Genomic DNA, 23,753 nt, shown 5'->3' on the forward strand with positions numbered 1-23,753 from the left:
GCTAGGCTTCAGCAATACGTGAACCGTGAACTTCCTGATGTTCAAGCTGGTTTTAGGAAAGGCAGAGGAACCAGAGATCAAATTGCCAACATCCGCTGGATCATGGGAAAAGCAAGAGAGTTCCAGAAAAACATCTATTTCTGCTTTATTGACTATGCCAAAGCCTTTGACTGTGTGGATCACAATAAACTGTGGAAAATTCTGAAAGAGATGGGAATACCAGACCACCTGATCTGCCTCTTGAGAAATTTGTATGCAGGTCAGGAAGCAACAGTTAGAACTGGACATGGAACAACAGACTGGTTCCAAATAGGAAAAGGAGTACGTCAAGGCTGTATATTGTTACCCTGCTTATTTAACTTCTATGCAGAGCACATCATGAGAAACGCTGTACTGGAAGAAGCATAAGCTGGAATCAAGATTGCCGGGAGAAATATCAATAACCTCAGATATGCAGATGACACCACCCTTATGGCAGAAAGTGAAGAGGAACTCAAAAGCCTCTTGATGAAGGTGAAAGTGGAGAGTGAAAAAGTTGGCTTAAAGCTCAACATTCAGAAAATGAAGATCATGGCTTCCGGTCCCATCACTTCATGGGAAATAGATGGGGAAACAGTGGAAACAGTGTCAGACTTTATTTTGGGGGGCTCCAAAATCACTGCAGATGGTGACTGCAGCCATGAAATTAAAAGACGCTTACTCCTTGGAAGGAAAGTTATGACCAACCTAGATAGCATATTCAAAAGCAGAGACATTACTTTGCCAACAAAGGTTCGTCTAGTCAAGGCTATGGTTTTTCCTGTGGTGTATGGATGTGAGAGTTGGACTGTGAAGAAGGCTGAGCGCCGAAGAATTGATGCTTTTGAACTGTGGTGTTGGAGAAGACTCTTGAGAGTCCCTTGGACTGCAAGGAAATCCAACCAGTCCATTCTGAAGGAGATCAGCCCTGGGATTTCTTTGGAAGGAATGATGCTAAAGCTGAAACTCCAGTACTTGGCCACCTCATGTGAAGAGTTGACTCATTGGAAAAGACTCTGCTGCTGGGAGGGATTGGGGGCAGGAGGAGAAGGGGACGACAGAGGATGAGATGGCTGGATGGCATCACTGACTCGATGGACTTGGGTCTGGGTGAACTTCGGGAGTTGGTGATGGACAGGGAGGTCTGGCGTGCTGCAATTCATGGGGTCACAAAGAGTCAGACACGACTGAACGACTGAACTGAACTGAACTGAACAGAGACACTCAGCATACTCATCAGAGATGCTTGGAATGGGACACTGCAATCTGCATTTTTAACTATCTGGAATGGGAGTTAACAAGCTCCAGGTACTTCTGATCCACCTTAAAGTTTGCAGAATTAGAGGAGTACTCTAATTCTTGGTCTTTAACCTCAACTAGCTATGAACATTAACCATCAATCTTTATATATTTTCAAATTAGTGGTCTTCTATGCTTTTCATATTAGCTTCTTCAAATCTTCTCAATTCTCCTCAAACCTGTGATAATGCCCATCTCTCCTCACTCCATGGAAACAGTGACAGGCCTTATTTTCTTGGTCTCCAAGATCACTGTGGATGGTGGCTGCAGCCACAAAATTCAAAGATGCTTGCTCCTTGAACGAAAAGCTATGGCCAACCTAGACAGCATATTAATAAGCAGAGACATCACTTTGCCAACAAAATTCCATATAGTCAAAGCTATGTTTTTTGCAGTAGTCATGTACGGATGTGAGAGTTGGACCATAAGGAAGCCTGAGCACCAAATAATTGATCCTTTTAAATTGTGTGCTAGAGAAGACTCTTGAGAGTCTCTTGGACAGCAAAGAGATCAAACCAGTCAATCCTAAAAGAACTGAACCCTGAATATTCATTAGAAGGACTAAAGCTGAAGCTGAAGCTCCAATACTTTGGCCACCTGATGTGAAGAGCCAACTCATTTGAAAAGACCCTGATGCTGGGAAAGATTGAGATCAGGAGGAGAAGGGGACAAAAGAGAATGAAATGATTGAATGTCATCACTGACTCAATGGATATGAGTTTGAGCACAGTCAGGGAGATAGTGAAGGTCAGGGAAGCAGTCCATGGGATCACAGAGTTGGATACAATTTAGCGACTGAACAACTCACGCTTCAGAGATTATCACTTTCTGACTTCTAATTCGTGCTTGAACTCCTTTAAGGACCTGCCACCACATCCTCAGACTTAATACAGTTTGTTGCAATGAAACAGTGTTCCTCTTTATGTCGAAGGTTCCTAGACTTCTTTCCTATCAGCACCAGGGAGTTTCTCCATTTTTCTCACCATGTTCTCTGTCTCTCTTGGCCTCTTCCACCCGACTTCATCATAATTTAAATTCACACACTTGGGGATTTTGATTTGAAATATGATAAAAAGCATTATAAAAAGTAGATGTTTAAGCAAAGGAGCAGCATTGTCTGGGTTACAGTTTAAAATGACTTTTATCCTTCTTGTGCAGAGAATGGATTGCATGGGCTAAAGCAAAAAGATCAGTTTAGCTGTACTGGAGATGTAACTAGCTTTGGGCTACGATTTGGAGGTAGAATTAATGGGGATAGGTGGAACAAATCAAAAGTAATCTCAGTCTTTTTGGTTTTTAACAGCTGTGTGGATGATGATGCTATGTATGAGAATGAGGAATACTGGAAAGGAATAAGATGGCTGGAAAAATCAAGAATGTTTCTGGCATGTTAAGTTTCAACTGCTTATCGAACAGCTCTGAGGAGATAGGCATCTACTTGAGTCTAGAATTCCAGGAAGAGATAAGAAGTAGAAAGTTAGATTTAGAAATCTCTTGCCTATAAATAGTACTTAAAGCTCTGGTATTTGATGAAGTTACATTGGTAAAGTGTGTAGAGAGAGAAGGTGACCCACGACAAAGCCCAGGGCGACTTCAGTATTTAAAGTGGGGATGTGGAGGCAAAGTTTCTAGTACAGCTGGGTAAGAATGAGCATTTGGTATTCTGAGAAATTCTCCTAAACAGTTTCTAGCCAAATTCCACTGAGGGGTAAATTAAAATAAGAACAGAGAGGCAACCTTTAGTAATGACATCATGGAAGCGTCCTGAGACCTCAACAAGAGCAGTCACGCTGAGACAGTGACAACAAAAGTCGGACTGGAATGGGCTGAGGAGCTTGTGTTGGTGGATTAAAGTCCTGCCTGAGGAGGAGCAGAGACACTCGTCAGCCTTTCATTCTAGTCCCTGCTCAATGGATTCCAGAAATCCAAACAGTCTAAAAACAGGTACTTAAACCCTTCAAACTGAGGCAGACTTTTGTAGAAATAAGAATAGTTGTTAAAGGCTCCTATCTCAAAAGCTTAAATAAAGGTACCATGCAGTTTAAACAGATTTGGAATGTTAAAAAATCAATACAGAATTCCACAGATGAAACAAGGACAGGGTAGTTACCATGCTAAAACAACAACCACAGCAAAATTACCTCAGTAACAGTGGGTATTCAAACAGATGGGAATCTGGTATTACCGAGGATTAAGTCAAGTTTAATATAAGCAGTCCATATATATTTGAGAGTTGGCAGCACACACACACACACACACACATTTGCCTTCTCATCATTTGTATTAGTCAGTCCCCTTAAAGATAGCATATTTAATTTCATGGCTGATAAAATATGAGAAATAGCATCCTCATCAGCATATATTTACCAATATTACCAGCATGTATTTCCCTGGTGTGTTTATACAGGAAAGAACATCTGGAAATGAGCAGTACAGTTATACAACATTGGGGAAATAAAACATGTAAAGAATCAGGTCTTAAATCTACAGCTCATAAGAGCTGGTCGTCAAGCAGCACAGACACGGGATGATAAACTGGCCTCACGCTGAAGGGCAACCGTAGTGAGCAGAGTGCACAGGGCTGCTGACCATGTAACCAATACAGTCGTCATCAGTGAGTGACACTGCTAACTGGGAGGAGGGCCATGTGTCTTGCAGTAGATGACTTTCATTGCCAGGATCTCATACCCACGTGCAGCTCATGCGTAATGGCTCAAACGCAAGATTCCTGTTGTGATGAAGCACTTGAGAAGGAGAATTTTTCATCTGAGACTGCGAATATATAATTCTAACCTATAATGTTCTTGTTCATTCATTTGTTCCCTCATATTTGAAATTAGCAAAAGTATATTGAGCACTTATTATGTGCAGAGCACTGTCCATGTGTGCCTTAAGCATGAGCACAGGAGGAAGAAATAAGCCCCGGAGAATTCACCTCTGCTTTACAACAAACCGGTTGCGGACATGCCGGGACTGTTCCCTACCAGCTCGTGAGCCCCGTCCTCGTCGAAGTCCTCCTCCACGCCATCGGTCAGCTCCTCCCCGTCGGCGTCGGGCGCTCCCTCTACAGGCTCCTCCGCGGAGTGGTCCGCGTTCTCTGACACACACTCATCCTGGATCAGCTCTAGACTGGCTTCCAGCTGCTTCTTCTGAGCTTCTGGAGGAGGGGGAGAAAGCAAACGACTGCTACCTTGGGGTGCTCACAAGCCACTGGATAAACCATGAAAAAGCAGACTAGGAATGGGCAAACACCGTACTATGAAGGGTGTGAGGAAGACAAAGTCATGCTAAGGTCAAATTAATTCAGTTGTGTAAATTATGTTCATATACAGGCATGTGTTTACAGGTAATCATGTGTTACAGAATTAGCGAAGTTTGGGGAATCCAGAGGGTTTGTGTATACAAAGAAACAAAGATTTACATAAACAGATTAATCTTTCTGGCTATATCAGAACGTTTCCTCTGAGGAGAAAATACAGCAAGAAAAAAGGGGGAAATCAGATAAAAGTAGAACTTGTTCACTCAAGGAAGGAGGACGAGGAAAGCTCATTGATAAGTTCAAACCCAAGTGAAAAAGACAAAAATTCACTGAGGAAAAAAGTGCAAAAACAGGTATGTTGACTGTCAGACAGCATGTCCATGTGACCAATCCTTTGATATTTTATTCTAAATTTTGTTGGGAGATGTGATTAACTGCAATGGTTAAAATTCTGGGGTTGGAGGGCCAGGTTCAAGAGCTTCATCACTTACCAGCTTTGGGATTCTTAAATGATTAACCCTCCTTATGCCTCCATTTTCTCACCCACACAATGGGGATAGATACCACTTCAAGTAGTGGATCCAAGTGCTTAGTGATTTGCAAATAATAAGTGCTCAACAAATGAAGCTACATTCTACATGAAGAGAACTCTTTCTAATACCAGGGTGTGCGCATTCCATTAACAGAAATTTGCCCAAGTTGGGAATTATGCAGACAACAAAATAATTATTTTCCCTAGTGGCTGGTTTTCATCTTTTGTGAAAATATCAGGAAGGATTGAGTATTGAATAAATGAGATCATTCTTAGGTACTTCCTTCTCTTATTCCCATGTGTACATAACTATCCCTAAAGCTGGGTGCTTTTCACTCATTTTGGCTATTATTATTTGATCATATGGTTACCCAAATATTTGCTTTGAGTTTTAAAAGATGTTACATTTTGAGTGGGCTTATATTTTATAGCAGTAAGGATAGTTTATAGGGCCAAAATATTTTGGGGGTATTCATTCCTGGACTCTTTCATAATATGGGTTAAAAAAGAAATAAACATTGTCATATACATTGTGACTCAGAACAAATCTTTGCAAATATGTAAATCAATAAATGGATAAACATTATGTACAAATAAGCAGAGATCTTCTTCTATAAATAATTTAAAATTGCAATAATAGTTACTTATGAAATACAGGTGTAATGTCAAGGAGATACCGTGGGTTCAGTTTGACCATTGCAAAAAAGTAAATATCAAAATAATGTGAGTCACATGAACTGTTTGGTTCTCAGTACATATAAAAGCTATGTTTACACTATAGTCTATTAAGGTGACAACAGCAGTATGTCTAAAAACAATGTACATACCTTAATTAAAAAATACTTTGTGGCTGAAAAATCGTATTCATCATCTGAACCTTCAGTGAGTCATAATCATTTTGCTGGTGGAGGATTTAAATATTTCAAGAAACACCAAGATGAGACACAAAGACATGAAGTAAGCAAATGCTGTTGGAAAAATGGTGATGATGCCTCTAAATGAGTTCTTGCATTTTACATCTTCAAGTAATAAAGTTTATGTATTGAAAAGAAGACAGAAGCGTTGTGCCCTGGCCCTGCTGCCCAGGACAGACTACTAGTTCCAGCTTAGTTATTCACCAGTGAATTATACACAGAGGATTGAGTCTGTTTAGCTACTTGGTCAGGCCATACAAACATATTAAGCTGACCTTTCCTCAAGTACAAAAAAGCTTTCAAAATAATATGTAGATTATGAGGATTAATGAAGTTTATTTTTGGGAAGTGTTTGCAGACTATGGAAGATAACATAAATGTGTATTGTTACATATAAAAAGGTATACATCTCATTGCGAATGTGTTAAGACAACAATAACAAAACCAACAAGTCTGAAACAAGAAGGCTGATAAGACCAGAGAATAACAGTGAAAAAACCTGTGGGACTGAGGTTATTCAGAAGAAAAGAGCTGACTGATTAAACTAAGGCTAAAAATAATTAGTAGAGGCATTTTAAAATGACAACACTTAGGCACTTTCTCTTCACATTTACTTTACATGTATAGATGCGGACTATATATTATTCCTTGATAGATTTTTAAAATCAACTTGTTAGCTTCAGATTTTTCTGTGTAACAATATGATGATGTAAACTCTGCTTTGAAAGCTATACATTTTATCTTCATTTGCATATCTGAATGTTCTGATGGAAGCAAGAGGCATAAATTCTCCCCTTTTCTCTGACATCTAAATAAATTTTACACAGAAAGTCCTATGATCACTGCAAAGTGGTTACTGTTAGAGCTAACCAAGGTTTTTTTCCCTAAACCTAGAAAATTATTTATTTTATTTACAAATAGGGAAATAGGTTAAAGAAAAAAAAAAGTTTAATCTAGAGAAAGTAACCTAAATATCTGGATTAAAAGAAAGGTAAATTAGGCAAGAGATACAACCAAAACCACAGTGAACTTAACTGTTACTGAAAATTGCGAGATTTTACTCATCTCGTCTCTCTTCACATATCATTGCTTTCTGCAGTTCCAGACCTTTAACTGAGGCTGACCAAGCTACACACATGTGACTAGTACCCGCTGAGAAAAAACTGTGATGAAAAACAGAGTTACCGTATAATCCACTCCTGATTATACATATAATCCCACTCCTGAACATATAGCCAGAAAAGATGGAAACTCTAATCGGAAATGACACTTGCACCCCAATGCTCACAGCAGCATTACTTTCAATAACCAAGACATGAAAGCAACCTAAGTGTCCATCAACAAATGATGGATAAAGAAGATACGTCACACACACACACACACACACACACAAAATGCAATACACTTGACCATAAAAAGAATGAAATAATGCCTCTTGCAGCACCATGGATGGACCTAGAGATTATCAGACTAAGTGCTGAAAGTTGATAAAGAAAGACAAATGTCATACGATGTCACTTATATTTGAAATCGAAGAACAGTACAGAGGAACTTATGTATTGGGTTAGACAAGAAGTTTGCTCAGGTTTTCCAGTAACATCTTATGGAAAAACCTGAACTTTTTGTCCAGCCCAATACAAATAGAGAAACAAACTCACAGAAAAATCTGTGGTCTCCAGAAGGGAGGGGAGGGAAGGAATAAATCAGGACTAGAGGATTAGCAGATATAAGTTGTCATATTTAAAACAGATAAACAACCAGGATTTACTGTATAGCACAGAGGACTATATTCAATATCTTGCAATAACCTATAATGGAAAAGAATAGAAAAAAAAGTATGAATCATTTTCCTGTAGACTTGGAGATAACACAGTATGAAAATAAACTATATTTTAAATTTAAAAAAAAGCTAGGATGGGCAGACTAGAGAGAGCACAGAAAAGCTTGGACTCCTCTGGCATTAATCGTGTCATATGCTCTACTCTGCGGCGTCTATATCACGATCCCTTGGAGGGCACGTGGATTTGCTACTCTGGTCCGATCTTCTACTCTTTCTCCTAAGTTTGTACTTATCACTTGATGCCCTTCCTTCTAGCCACTTTGGGTCACTACGATGCTTGTTCAAATGCTCCGGCTCTCAAATCCTGGTGTTGGCATTTTAAGACCAAAAAAAAAAAAAGAAAGAAAATGAAGGTTTGGCATTGGATAACTAGTATTTTATTAAAAAATGTTCCCAACCTTACAACTTTTCCAAGTGCCAAACTTCCTTATTTTAAATCATTGTGTTTATTCTTTTGTTATCATACATAAATGGGCTTCTGGTTAAAATTCACATTCTATTGGAAATTCATTTAATCTGGCATCTCTCTTTCTTCTCTAATGATATCAGAAATACTTGTTCTTTAAAAATCGCCACTTTTTGATATTGCAAGTTTATATATATATATATATAGTTCCCCGCCGATTCTAGAAAATCTGTCACAGAATCTATGCAGGACCAGATCTAGGAGCTGTGTAATTCTCATTTGGCTTTACATAACAATATGATTCAGTTATCTTTGGAATCCAAGCTGACTTTCCTGATCTTCTTAGCTGAATACAATCCCTTCTCCTTTGATTAACCAAAGCTTGGATCGAATAGCTCCCCTGTCGTCCTCTCCTTTTCTCATTAGTGTTTAAGCTTCCTTGAAACTTGAGCTATTGCTTCAAAAGGTCATTGTCACACTCTAAGCGGATAATAAAGATATTGATCTTTTGTAAAGTGAAAAATGCAATACAAGTCAGTTATCAAGAAATATTTTGATGTGCTCTGTACCCCTCACTGAATGCCTCATACACAGAAGAGAGAAGGTATTAGAGAGAATATAGGATTTGAGATCCACACTTTTGCTCATTACTAGTTCTAGTAATTGTAATTTTCTTCTCTGAAAGATGAGCATAAAAATAACATCTTTCAGAGGGTTTCAGTGTACTCAATTGAGGAGAAAGAAGTGAATATGTTTTTAAATAAAGGCTACACAAACATGCCACCTTAGGAGGTTCCAAATAATTACTGAGTTGAATCTGTATGGATTGCTTAATGGCTATAGATAAATTTTCCATGGCAAAATAATTCATCACTACTGATCATTAAGAATTATATATTACAAAGACAATTTTGGCTTTGACATGGTCCCTTAATTTCTGTTTAGACAGACGATGTTTTAAGTTACTCTGTTTTGTGTATTAATATGGAATATATGTGTAACTCCTCTGATGACCTATTTCAAAGGCAGTTGTGCATTAATATAGCGTATTCCAAAAAACCCTATAACATCCTCATTCATCCACTCATTAATTTGAAAGCTAAATGAACGGGAGATATTATCTGAGTTGAGAAAAAAGGCTTACTCGATTCATAGGAGTTTAACAGACATATAATCAATATGTGCTTTAGTAATGTGGTCATCACAGATTTTTTCATTATCACTGGAAAATGTTATAATCACTAAATGGTGATAGGTTTCATGAAAAAAAAAACACACACATGAAAGCTTATCTTGTTTATTAAACTGTTGGTTCACAATAAGCAGTTTTGATCCAGTTACTATATTGTTAAAATAGAAAGAAAGCAACTTTTTTTTTTTTTGAATAATTATCTAATTTTACTTCTACTAGAAATGAGTAGCTTAGTAGTAGTTGTAGGTTTTTAGTTTATTCTTAATGTCATAGCAGTCTATTTATCTGCAATTCTTTTTCTACTTATTTTTACTTTTTATTGTGATCGTATGTGTGTGCGCACATGTGTGCATTTATAACTCTACTACCGAAGTTTCTTTGGGTCAGAAACATTTTTATAGATTTTTTAACTCAGAGCCGTATGTGCAAATTAAATATTTGTTGAATATATTCCTGAATTTTTAAGGAGCTAAAAAATGAAAATAAATGTTTGGGCATCAAATTCTTTTCACAGAGTCAAAGCGATTTTTGAATTTGGCACCATGGTAGCAACAATATAAATTCAGCAAGAAACTAAAAGAAACCTCCTTGCCACATTCTACACAAGAGCCCCACACCGCTAAGGCAAAGTCAATTGCGGAGTGAGAGAGAGTCTCAGAGAAAAGTTGTTCACAGTTATTCTGACAGGTCTTGAGGAGAAAAATAATCTGTGAAGACTTCGGGTGTAGGTCGGAGGCAGGCTGCCTTTGAACACTGGTGTCTGGGAGTCCTCACTGACTTTTCAAGTCAGAGTGAGTGTGACCACAACATTTCTTTTGGGAGAACAGTGAGTTAGTTTTAGATTTTTAAAAAGAATATGTCAGGAGCCAACAAGTTCATAGCTTGTGCCTAAAAAGTATCTCTAATATTATATAGACTATGAATTCCAACAGATAAATGTTCATTTTGGCTGCAAGTTAGTGGGCGCTTACAAAGTGCTGACTATGGGACATTCATTACCCTTAGGCACTGAAGCGTCCTGAAGGGCAGGCTTATTTCCCATTTACCAGAGGGAGAAAGTGAGGCGTGTAGATGTTCGGGAGGGTGGCTACAATGAGCTGGAATTCCCATCACAAGTTGTCTGACTCCACAGCCTGGGTTGTTTCCTAACATAGCTCAAGAAAAAGGCCTAATTTAACACACCGGGTGAGTGCTGAATCAGAAGCCAGACAATTTTTTTAGGCTTAAATTTTTTTAATTTTAAAATCTTTTATTGAAGTATAATTGGTTTGCAATACTGTTAATTACTGCTGTCCGGCAAAGTGATTCAGTTACACACATATAACACAAATGTGTGTCTGTATACACTCACAGGCTTTTTAAAGAAGCATTCTTTTCTATTAGGGTTTATCATAGGCTATTGAATGTCGCTCCTGGGGCGGCAGGGACTACTGCAATGAAGCAGAAGCCTGTTTCTTGGTCCTGTATATAAAAACTGACATTTGCTGGCCCCACCCTCCCAGCTCACCCTCCCCCAGCCCCAGTTCCCTTGGCAAGCACAAGTCTGCTCTTTATGTCTCTGAGTCTGTTCCATAGACAGGTTCCTTTGGGTCATATTTTAGATTCCACATACTAGTGATACCATCTGTTGTTGTCTTTCTTTTTCTGACTTACCTCACTCAATACGATAATCTCTAGTTGCATCCATGTTGCTGCAAATGACATTATTTGGTTGTTTTTGCGGCTGAGTAGTATTCCATTGTGGATATATATATGTATACACCACATCTTTTTTATCCCTTCATCTGTCCATGGACGTGCAAATTGTTCCCATATATTGGCTATTGTGAATAGTGTGTCTATAAACATGTGGGTGCATATATCATTTGGATTATAGTTTTGTCCAGATATATGCCGAAGAGTGGGATTGCTGGCTCGTGTGTTAATTCCGTTTTTAGTTTTCTGAGGAACATCTATGCTGTTTTCCACAGTGGCCGAACCAACTTATGTTCCTACCAACAGAGTAGGAGGGAGGAACCAGGTAATTTTAAATTCAAGAATGAAGAAGTCTGCTTAGGGATACATGTTCAAACTAAGCAGTGGCTATCAAAGGAAAAGACGTGCAAGTGACAGGTAAATACTCTGTTTAAGGAAAAATGCCTCAGGCTCTAAGAAGCCTTCAAAGGAAAGAACTTGATACTAAATTTCAATCCTCATACTCAAATGCTTTTCCTGTACATCTCATTCTATTTCAACACATATATATGATCTAGAAAACAAGTTAGAATGGTTGGGATTTATGTTAGAAGCATTTTTATTAAATTCAGTTTGCTGTAGAGCTATTATCATTAATATAACTCTGAAAATTGGTTGAGTTGGCAATTAAGTTTTTTGAAATGCTGGCTTAATTGCTAGCTAATTGCTAGCTGAATTGTACTTAGCAGATGGTTGGAAAGGATGTTGACATAAAACAGTCACATTACTCATCAGAGTCAGCTAGTATCCTGAAACCATTGTTTTTGCATTGGAAATATAAACTATAGTTTTAAAAAATTCTGCAACACCTGTATATAATATGAATTTAACTCAATTATTCCAGTAAATGTCAATTAGAAAGATGTACATTTTATGACTGGCATTACTAATAATGACATAAATGAGCATTAGGGAAGCTATTCAAGAAGAATGCTTTTAGATTAAAATATTAGTTACATCAGTACATTCTGGGACAAAATGACCTCAAAGTGTTCACAAGAAGCACCCTTGGTAGTAGAGGTAACCAAAAATTCAATAAAATCATTAAAAAATTACTGAGATACTGTGTTTGTTTAAATCCCACTAATTTTAAGGAACAGATATTATTTTACTCATTTTATACATTTTATAAGGACCTTTCCAAATTTTCTGCAGCTAGTAAGTCCTGGAAATAAGTTTCTTGTAGGATGTGAACCTAGCTCTGTTAATTTCAGAGACTGGGCCCTTGGATGTTTTAGCAGTATAAATCTATGTGTCCCATGGAAGATGAATTAGGGAGGAAACAAACTAGAATTGGAGAGAACAGGTAAAAGTTCTTAAAAAAATAAGAAAAGGGCAACAGAGCATGTGAGTGGGCTTGGGTATTAGCAGTACCACTGGAAAAAAGGACAGAAACCGCATAGACTTAATAGAAGCAGAAGACATTAAGAAGAGGTGGTATAAATGCATGCAAGAACTATACGAAACAGACCTTCATACCCAGATAACCACGATGGTGTGATCACTCACCTAGAGCCAGACATTCTGGAGTGCAAAATCAAGTGGGCCTTAGGAAGCAACACTATGAACAAAGCTAGTGGAGGTGATGGAATTCCAGCTGAGCTATTTCTAATCCTAAAAGATGATGCTGTGAAAGTGCTACACTCAATATGCCAGCAAATTTGGAAAACTCAGCAGTGGCCACAGGACTGGAAAAGGTCAGTTTTCATTCCAATCCCAAAGAAAAGCAATGCCAAAGAATGTTCAAGCTACTGCACAATTGCACTCATCTCACACACTAACAAAGTAGTGCTCAAAATTCTCCAAGCCAGGCTTCAACAGTACGTGAACTGAGAACTTCCATATGTTCAAGCTGGATTTAGAAAAGGCAGAGGAACCAGAGGTTAAATTGTCAACATTCACTGGATCATAGAAAAAGCAAGAGAATTCCAGAAAAAGTTCCTGGGAAAGCAATAGAAACAGTTAGAGACTTAATTTTCTTGGGCTCCAAAATCACTGCAGATGGTGACTGCAGCCATGAAATTAGAAGATGCTTGCTCTTGGAAGAAAAGTTATGACCAACCTAGATAGCATATTAAAAAGCAGAGACATTACTTGGCTGACAAAGGTTTGTATAGTCAAAGCTATGGTTTTTCCAGTAGTCGTGTATGGATGTGAGAGTTGGAACCTAAAGAAAGCTGGGCACTGAAAAATTGATGCTTCTGAACTGTGGTGTTGCATAAGACTCTTGAGAGTCCGTTGGACTGCAAGGAGATCTAACCAGTCCATCCTAAAGGAAATCATTCCTGAATATTCACTGGAAGGACTGATGTTGAAGCTGAAACTCCAATACTTTGGCCACCTGATGCGAAGAGCCGACTCATTAGAAAAGACCCTGATGCTGGGAAAGATTGAAGGCAGGAGGAGAAGGGGACGACAGAGGATGAGATGGTTCGATGGCATCATTGGCTCAATAGACAGGAGTTTAAGCCAGCTCCAGGAGATGGTGAAGGACAGGGAAGCCTGGCGTGCTCCAGTCCATGGGGTCACAGAGAGTCAGACACAACTCCCTGAACGAGTGAACAGCAATCAGAAAATAGAAGGTGTTGAGTAAAAGGATGCCAAAGGTCAGATTTTGCAACGCTAGTCATAGTAGGGTCAGAAGATGATGTTGAGGTCGGCAGTGTGGATGACGGGATTTGTTACGTGGTGATGTGACAGAAGTCGGACATGGAAAGAAGTGTGTATTTAGAGGAGAAAGAGGTCCGCTCTGAGAGGCTATGACTACGCTATTACAAAGAAAACCTTGCTGTTAGCCTCGGCATAACTGCTCTTTGACAGCCTTCATTCTGACTATGGTCCTGACTTCCTTTTTCTTAGAGCGTTTACTTTAGAATCCTTGCAACTGCGGGTTCTTTCTATGCTTCTTTGAAGTGTACATCTTTTTACAAATCTGGCATGTCTTCTCAAGACCTGGAGACCCTCCCTTTGAAATTCAATCATTAGAAAAAGATGGGACGACTCCTGTCTCCCGGTCTCCATGGACCAACAGGAGCCTGACTTCCATTCGCACAGTCAGCAAACACAGGTGGCCTCATCTTACTGATGAACCTCCCTACTAATATCCTCTAATACATTTTCATCATTGCACTCTTGCATTTAAAAACCTTCCTGCCTTTTGTTTTAGTAGAGTTGAGTTCAATTTCCATCCCCTATTGCAATAGTCTTTTTTTTTTTTTTTTTGAAATTGCAATAGTTTTGACCCTGACCACAGCAGTCTTGAGTGAAGTCTTCCTTGTCATTTTTAACACGTGTCCAGTGACACTTATCTGATGGATGTCACAGGATCTCTCCAAGAAGTAGTTGGGAAAGCTCTGATCCATTTGCTAAAGACAACTCAATCTCATCCCTGTCACCCTGTAAATTGGGCTTCTTGAAAACAACTTTTGTAGTTAAATATTTCCATAAGATTTGTTAAGAAAAATAGCAAGTCCCACTTGCTTCACCATTCTAAGCTCTTTAAGGGCTTTGCATTTGCGTAACTAATCTGTTAAAAACTTGGCTTTGTTTCCCAAACAGGATGTTTCTATTGCTACTTCTTGATTAGTTTTATTCATTGTCTACTGACATCACCCTTGGGAAATTGGAGACTCAGTTCTCTGTCTACAAGTTCCCACTTCCCATCTCCTTAGAGAGCTATATTATAAATTAGATTAGATCAATTTTCAGTTTTTACATAAATTTAACTATGTAAATACTTTGGGAAGCTAAGCTGTTAGTATATAATGAGTACTTTTTTCTTTCCCAAACAGTATTTTACTTTCTTTGGAGGTAAAAGAAACACCCATTTCCTTTGGGTGTTTGTGTGTTGTTAACTTAATTCTCTACGTACTTCTATGCCTCTTTGATTTGTACAAATGCTTATGTAAACTTACTGCTCCTCAGCCACATGTGTAAGTCTCATCTCAATGAACTCACTTCCCCACCTATTAGCCACCGGACTCGTTTCATCTTCTTGACAAAGTCTCTCCTGGAACTTCTGAACTGGTCTCTCTGGACTCAGTTATTTCCAGGTCTCTTTCTTAACTCGTATGCTAGAATCTTCCTCACCATCATCCTCAGGATTCCCTTTGCCTTTGGATACCCTGCTTTGGGAAAGTCACGTGTTTCCCTTTTGGAGTCTAACTCCTTGCTTTGGGAATTAGGTATAGAACTACAGCCTGCAAATACTTATCTCAGAATTTTTAGGGCCTGTTTTCATTGCCTTCTAGCTTTTAGTGTGGCTGCTGAAAACCCCATTGGCATTCTGACTCCTGTTTCTTTACATAAAACACTTTCTGTCTCTTGTCCTCGATGTCTCTCTGGGAGCTTATAGGATCTTATCTTTGGCCCGGTGTTCTGAAATGTCACCGTTTCCTGCTTTGATGTGCATCAGTTACAGGCACTCAGGGCATCCTTTCAATCTTGTTGACTATGTTCTTCAGTTTTGGTTAACTTTTTCCCTGAAAAACTTTTTTTGGATGATCCTTCTCCCCTTTCTTTCTGAAACCCTGTTTTTCAGATATTCATCTAGTAATTTCCATACCCTTCCCTTCCTATTTTCCATCTGTAGTTTCTTTTGTATTGTCTGGGAGAATTTCCTCAATTTTGTCTTTCAATTCTGCATTATTTATTTGTGCTATCATATGTTAATTTCTAAAACCACTTTTATCTGCCTTTTAAATACTGAGTTTTAATCTTGTGCTTTTATTTCGTGAACATAATATCTTCTCTTTCTCTCTGAGGGTATTAATCAACGGTTCACTGTTTTATTTTGAAGTTTTGTTCTTCCTGCTCAATCTGCTTCCTCCAGTTTTTTCGTTCTTTTTCTCTTCTTTTTTGGTATTTGGTTTTAATGTTAAATGCTTTCTGCCATCTGGTGAACCCTGTCTGCTCATATTAACAGTATTAAAATATGGATGGGCAGTTTTGTAAGAATAATGGGATCTTGTTTCTAAAGGGTGATACTGTTTCCTTGGCTTGTACCCATGCCAATGTCTTTAAATATTTTTTCTTAAGTTGCTCATATTCCCAATTAAAACCTCTTCCAGTGGCCTACCAGTAGTCTGGCAGCCGAAGGGGAAAAGAATTCTTGGAATTTCTATGCTGCTGCTGCTAAGTCACTTCAATCGTGTCCAACTCTGTGCGACCCCACAGACGGCAGCCCACCAGGCTCCCCCGTCCCTGGGATTCTCCAGGCAAGAACACTGGAGTGGGTTGCCGTTTCCTCCTCCAATGCATGAAAGTGAAAAGTGAAAGTGAAGTCGGTCAGTCATGTCTGACTCTAGCGACCCCATGGACTGCAGTCTACCAGGCTCCTCTGTCCATGGGATTTTCCAGGCAAGAGTACTGGAGTAGGGTGCCATTGCCTTCTTCTGGAATTTCTATAGTAACTGTAAATTTCTGCTTTTCTCCATTAAAAACTGCCTTCAAATTTGTTAGTTGTCTATTACATCTGAAATGTGTTGTTTTCACTTTCCTAGAGGAAACTTCTTAGGGCTTCTAGTGGACCAGGAAGAGTTGGGAATGGTGACAAAGAAATCTGTTTCCTAAGAGACTTTTAGCCATTTATACCCTCTTTTCCATAGGAATATGATAGCTTTGATTCTGAGCCTTTCGGGAGTTCTGTGGTTAAAACTGGACTCATTTCTAGAATGTGTTAAGTCAGGCAGAGTTCTCCTTCAGCTTTCCAGCTTCTAAAATTTTGTTCTCATTCTCTTTTATGTCTAAGAATTTTCTTTTTTAAAACCTAGACATTATTTTAATGCAGTATCAGGAGGGAGCAGAGTTTAATTCACGTGTGCAGTTCAACATCTGTAACCAGACACAAAACCAATCTAATCCAAAGTCTAAGTGATAGCAGTTAGGTATTCAGAACAGAACTAGCAGTCACATTATAGGCTGCAGCAGCAGATTATATCTGGAGAACCATTTTCCATTCTGAGTACCACAGTCTGCAGTTAATAAACTACAGAATACCCAGAGAAGAGGGATGACAGTGGTTCAAGATCCAAAACTAATGTACAGGAGAAGTAGCTGAAAAAATTACTGATATTTATCCAGAGTCGACAAAGCTCCATCTAGTCAAAGCTATGGTTTTTCCAGTAGTCATGTATGGATGTGAGAGTTGGACCATAAAGAAAGCTGAGCACCAATGAATTGATGCTTTTGAACTGTGGTGTTGGAGAAGACTCTTGAGAGTCCCTTGGATTGCAAGCAGATCCAACCAGTCCATCCTAAAGGATATCAGTCCTGAATATTCATTGGAAGGATTGATGCTGAAGCTGAAACTCCAGACTTTGGCCACCTGATGCAAAACGCTGACTAATTAAAAAAGACCCTGATGCTGGGAAAGACTGAAGGCAGGAGGAGAAGGGGACGACAGAAGATGAGATGGTTGATGGCATCGCCGACTTGATGTACATGAGTCTGAACAAGCTCCAGGGGTTGGTGATAGACAGGGAAGCCTGGCATGCTACAGTCCATGGGGTCACAAAGAGTCGGACATGACTGAGCAATTGAACTAAACTGATCTAGAGAATAGAAGGCTTCAAAGATTCTTTGACCAAAATTTGAATGCAACTAAGTTGAGCGTCTATGGCCACTTATATTGACTTCTTATTCAGAAGTTTTGGAAGGGTTACAATACTATAATTCTTTTATGTATTTAATTGGCTATTACATTCTATTCTATTACAAGAAATTAGACATTCAGCTTAGTTTCAGAGGCCATAAAAGGATACATAAACCAAATGCAAACAAAGTCTATTTCAGCTCAGTATAAGGAGCACTGATGCATAAATATGTGGTGTATGTTTGTAATATTCTAATTTTTGGACATTATTTTTTTTTAATCTCTATTTTTTACAAAATATATGCAGTTCAGTTGCTCAGTCATGTCTGACTCCTTGTGACCCCACAGACTGTAGCATGTCAGGCTTTCTTGTCCATCACCAATTTCCAGAGCTTGCTCAAACTCATATCCATTGAGTCAGTGATGCCATCCAACCATCTCATCCTCTGTTGTCCCCTTCTCTTCCTGCCTTCAATCTTTCCCATAATCAGGGTCTTTTCAAATGAGTCAGCTCTTCACATCAGGTGGCCAAAGTATTGGAGTTTCAGCTTCAACATCAGTCCTTCCAATGAACACCCAGAACTGATCTCCTTTAGGATGGACTGGTTAGATCTCCTTGCAGTCCAAGGGACTTTCAAGAGTCTTCTCCAACACCACAATTCAAAAGCATCAATTCTTCAGCACTCAGCTTTCTTTATAGACCAGCTCTCACACACATACATGACTACTAGAAAAACCATAGCTTTGACTAGATGGACTTTTTTTGGCAAAGCAATGTCTCTGCTTTGTAATATACTGTCTAGGTTGGTCATAGCTTTTCTTCCAAGGAGCAAGCATCTTTTAATTTCATGGCTGCAGTCACCATCTGCAGTGATTTTGGAGCCCAAGAAAATTAAGTCTGTCACTGTTTTCATTGTTTTTCCATCTGTTTGCCATGGAGTGATGGGACTGGATGCCATGATCTTAATTTTTTGAATGCTGAGCTTTAGGCCAGCTTTTTCACTCTCCTCTTTCACTTTCATCAAGAGGCTCTTTAGTTCGTCTTCACTTTGTGCCATAACGGTGGTGTTCAACTGTGTATCTGACATTATTGATATTTCTCCCAGCAATCTTGATTCCAGCTTGTGCTTCATCCAGCACAGCATTTCTCATGATGTATTCTGCATATAAGTTAAATGAGCAGGGTGACAATATACAGCCTTGACGTACTCCTTTCCCAATTTGGAACCAGTTTGTTGTTCTATGTCCAGGTCTAACTGTTGCTTCTTGACGTGCATACTGATGTCTTAGGAAGCAGGTAAAGCGGTCTGGTATTCCTATCTCTAAGAATTGTCCTCAGTTTATTGTGATCCACATAGTCAAATGCTTTAGAGCACTCAATGAAACAGAAATAGATGTTTTTCTGGAACTCTCCTGCTTTTTCTGTGATCCAACGGATGTTGGTAATTTGATCTCTGGTTCCTCTGCCTTTCCTAAATTCAGCTTGAACATCTGGAAGTTCACAGTTCACGTACTGTTTGTTGAAGCCTGGCTTGGAGAATTTTGAGCCATTACTTTACTGGCGTGTGAGATGAGTGCAATTGTGTGGTAGTTTGAGCATTCTTTGGCATTGCCTTTCTTTGGGATTGGAATGAAAACTGACCTTTTCCAGTCCTATGGCCACTGCTGAACTTTCCAGATTTGCTGGCATATTAAGTGTAGCACTTTCACAGCATCATCTTTTAGAATTGAAATAGTCTGGCTCTAGGTGAGTGATCACACCATCGTGATTATCTGGGTCATGAAGGTCTTTTTTGTACAGTTTTTCTGTGTATTCTTGCCACCTCTTCTTAATATCTTCTGCTTCTGTTAGGTCCCTACCATTTCTGTCCTTTATCAAGCCCATCTTTGCATGAAACGTTCCCTTGGTATCTCTAATTTTCTTGAAGAGATCTCTGGTCTTTCCCATTCTATTGTTTTCCTCTATCTCTTTGCACTGATCACCAAGGAAGGCTTTCTTATCTCTCCTTGCTATTCTTTGGAACTCTGCACTCAAATGGGTATATCTTTCATTTCTCCTTTGTCTTTAGCCTCTCCTTTTCTCAGCTATTTGTAAGGCCTCCTCAGACAGCCATTTTGCCTTTTTGTATATACCAAACATACTGGCAGGATGAATTTATCCTGTGGGACTGAAGTGTGACCTCTCTAATGGTCAGGTCTAATGGGTAGGATAGGTTAGCTATTTTCACTGGAATTGTCCAAGTGAGTCTGACAGGTCACACATGAGGCCTACCACTGAGAATAAAGTTGAATTAAAGAATGCCTAATTGCCTTTTCATATCAGAGAGTCTTTGCAGGGAATTTGTTTTTTTAAAAAGAGGTCACTGTCCATTGTATGATATCGTCTTTAGTTTTATTTCTTTTTCCTTTTTACCTTTTATGGTCATTTTGCATCACTGTGTAAACCACACATAAATTGTGCTCTTCGTATGTGTCAATTTATGATTCTCTTTTAAAAGGATCATCTAAGAAGGACAATTGGAGGTAAACTGATATGTTATTTGTTGTTTATAATAATCCATAGTCACCATATTCCAAAGCAATGTTATTTGAATTATTCAAGTGGGAAAAAATAACACTTGCAGAGTGGATTCATATTAATCATGATTTTAAAGCTAGAACATATGTTTGAGGCCGTAATCCCTTCCACTAGTTTTCATTTGAGGGGCCTGAGACCTAGAGAAGTTAAATGACTTGCTAAGTCATGCCTCGTGCACAGCACACAGTGTTTGAAGATTTAGAAAAATTAGTGAAAACATGACCTTGTTCTGAGGAAGTTCATATCTCAAAGGAAGAGACAAGATACTATGCAAACATCTATTAGCAGCAATTTAACACATAAAAAATCCAAAATGATGTCATTATAACCTCATTACAATTACTCCTGATAGCTTAGGATTTCATACAAAAAAGAAAAAAATGATCCTGTGACATTTGAACTCAGGACAAGTTCCACGCTGTGTGGCTTTATCCTGCTTGTAACCCTCCATCTCTTTGCTGTCACTATCCTAAGCTGGACATTTTTGTCATCAGATGGACTAAGTTGGAAATGAGAGGTCTATAAAAGAGCAATAGTGAAGAGTGAATGTTAACTACTGAATAACTGGCCTGCAACCAAATGGACAATAAAATGAGTATCCCCTTAAATTCAATAAGGAGGTATCGGGCACTTAAAAAGATTTAAAATATTTCTCTCCACTTTCTACCATGTAGTACAGACACCGTGCAACCCTGATTTCTTTTCATAAAGAAAATTTAGAAAGTGATCGTCTTAACTCCATAAATATGAATATTGTTCAGGAGACAATTACTGAGAGAATGAAATGACAAATTAAATAATTCCATTTTCTTCCTACATGTTCAAGTAGGAAAGACATAAATATCAAAGGCTTAAGCCCATCATTTTAAAGATAACTGCCTTGTGACTGGGAAAGTCGAAAAACATACAAAAATAAGGTGACAGCCTTTCATGAAAAGAAAATGCAAGCTTTGAATTTTAGTGGCATGTTTATAGATGATCTTCTAAGAAGATATGTGGAAGGCATTTTTCATTGCAGGAAACTGGAAGTTATAATATGATGGAATAAGGATCACATTTTTCTCTTTGAGGTGATTTATATTTAAATGAGTTCTCCATAATCCTTTAAACTGAAGTGCAAATTGGTTATCAAAGTCCTTTGCTGTAAGGGTTGTTTTACATAATAACGAATTTCACAGAAGTTCCTCAAAGGGAAACATTGATTCAGGCAACATCACAGGATATTTGAGTTCTGGCAACAGTTTAGATTAGTGCCATAGACAGCGCATAAAAAACTTTCTGAAATCTAAATTTCTCCATTAAGAAGTATAGGCAGCATATCTTTTCTCAATGGAAAATGTGACTGAAATTTGTAATAAAAATGATCTTATTTTGTCTATTATTTATCTATCATCTCTCCTCCACACCAACTCAGTAAAAGTTAATGAGAATCTAGGTATATGGCTTTTGATTTAAAAAGCTGGTGTCATGGAAGTCGTAGGAAGTATTTGTCTATATATGCTTACATTCCTATGGACACTAAATGGCTCCAATTGTGAAGCATTTATTCTGGGCTAGTAAGTAACTTACATTTGCCACTTGACTCACTTCTCACAAGGTCAGGTAGCCACTGCTGTTCTCATTTGGTAAACGAGAAAACGGAGGCTAGGTGGCGTGTGAGGATTTGAACCACAGGGCATGTCTCTCATCCACTGGGTTCGACACCCCCTCAACACCAGCTTCATTTCTGAACCCCGTGTCACTCATCACCGGAAGGTCACTGCTGGTCCCCTGCCCAGTGACCCGTGCAACAGACAGGCTGGATCTCATCATCGGTTGCTACCCAGGGAGCCTCACTGCAGGCAGACCCTGAGCGGAACCTGAGGCTGATACCTCAGAGGAGGCACTGCTTTCCCTCGCCAGAGCTGGCTTTGAGACTCTAGGTCTGTCACGAACCATTCATGTGGTCATGGAAAAGTCAGTTTACTTCCTTGGGCCTTCCTTTTCTCATCTGCAAAATGAGAAAGCTGGATTTGACGAGCAGGTTTCAAAACTGTCTTGCTTAATTTTGAAAAGTGAAGCTCTTTCAGCCAGGGAAATCTTATGATGAATTTCAACATATAAAATAGACACAGGTGGAGCCACATTATTTGGAGAAAGGGCCGGGTTTGGAGGAGTCATGAGTTCCTCCATCTCCCAGGTCTCCTTTCAGCCCTCAGCTCAATTTCAAGGAGCTTCTGAGACATCAAAGACCCAGCAGAATGCAATTTGCAATTTACGCACTAGCTCTTCTCTGAGTTTATGCCAGTTCTGTTTAAAATGCATAATTTTACAAATCTCGGTTGCTGTAAAAAAGGGTATTAGACCAGGGAACTCAAATTGGCACTCTGTAACTAGCTAGAGGGGTGGGATGGGGTGGGAGGGAGGTTCCAGATGGAGCGGACACATGTGTACCTGTGGCTGATTCATGTTAATGTGTGGCAAAGCCAACACAATATTGTAAAGCAATTATCCTCCAATTACAAATAAATAAATAAATAAAGAGTATTAGCATGGAACTAGGGTCAGGGCCGATATTTCAAAGAGAGGACATTAAGCTAAAGAATTAAGTCAAATGAAATGGCCTTGGGTGGCCAGGCATATCATTGATACTGACATCCTGAAACTGAGTTCTGAAGTTTTGTGGAGTTGCAGCAGTTCAAGAGTGGGACTTTACAATCATGGCTTCTGAAATCTGTTCAATTTTGCTGCAGTTAATTTAATGAAATATGAATATAAGCTTAGCCCTGATAGAAACATTTATTGATATATTTTCTTAAAGGTCACTTGATATTGAGATATAAACCTTTAATATAATCCAACTGTTACTTATTAGCATCAAAATACTTTTCCTTTTCCTCTTTTAAAAAATATGAATTTTAGGCAGCTTGGCTCATCTTCTTTAAAAAGTAAAAAATCAGATTCCATCATCGCAGTTCTAAGTTTAAAGATGATGTTTGTGTATCTGTGCTAAACGCTGTTAGACTCAGCCAGTGTGCCCGAACCTGCTCTGTCTTGGTGACTGACAGGGTGTGAGTGGTTTGATTCCAACACGTCTGCGGCCACAGCTCTTTTTCACTTACCAGCCTCCGCCTTCTGCTGCTTCTCAATCTTCTCCAGGCGCCCTAGCAAGGAGTCAATTTTAGTTTTGATCTGGGTTAATTCTTTCTTGATTGTCTGTAACTCATCTGATTTCACTGGAAAAGGGAGAAGGGAAAGAATGCAATAGAATGTCAAATGCACCGTGACCCAATTAGAATGTAACCCACAGACACCCTACATTTCCTCAACACTCTGTCACATCCCACAGGATACCTTTCAGTCTTATCTGTTTCTCATTGCTTCCAGGGACCCTGGAATACTGGATGACT

The 23,753-nt window shown here is 38.9% G+C and overlaps 1 protein-coding gene across 11 annotated transcripts in view; it reads right to left on the bottom strand.

The window, feature by feature from the left end:
- The window catches only part of RALYL (RALY RNA binding protein like), an 826,242-nt gene that overhangs the window by 36,583 nt on the left and 765,906 nt on the right, over positions 1-23,753 (bottom strand). For 7 of the 11 annotated variants that reach the window (XM_061439477.1, XM_061439476.1, XM_061439472.1 and 4 more), the window contains 2 exons: positions 23,466-23,579; positions 4,253-4,474 (listed from right to left, as the gene is read on the bottom strand). In XM_061439477.1, the coding sequence (XP_061295461.1) occupies positions 4,260-4,474; positions 23,466-23,579 (329 nt within the window). In that variant the 3' untranslated portion in view covers positions 4,253-4,259. The remainder of the gene's footprint in view (positions 1-4,252; positions 4,475-23,465; positions 23,580-23,753) is intronic. The other 4 variants (XM_061439475.1, XM_061439474.1, XM_061439481.1 and 1 more) reach the window with 2 other exon arrangements.

This window comes from Bos javanicus, chromosome 14 (genome assembly GCF_032452875.1).
Source record: "Bos javanicus breed banteng chromosome 14, ARS-OSU_banteng_1.0, whole genome shotgun sequence".
In the NCBI taxonomy this organism is placed as follows: Eukaryota; Metazoa; Chordata; class Mammalia; order Artiodactyla; family Bovidae; genus Bos; species Bos javanicus.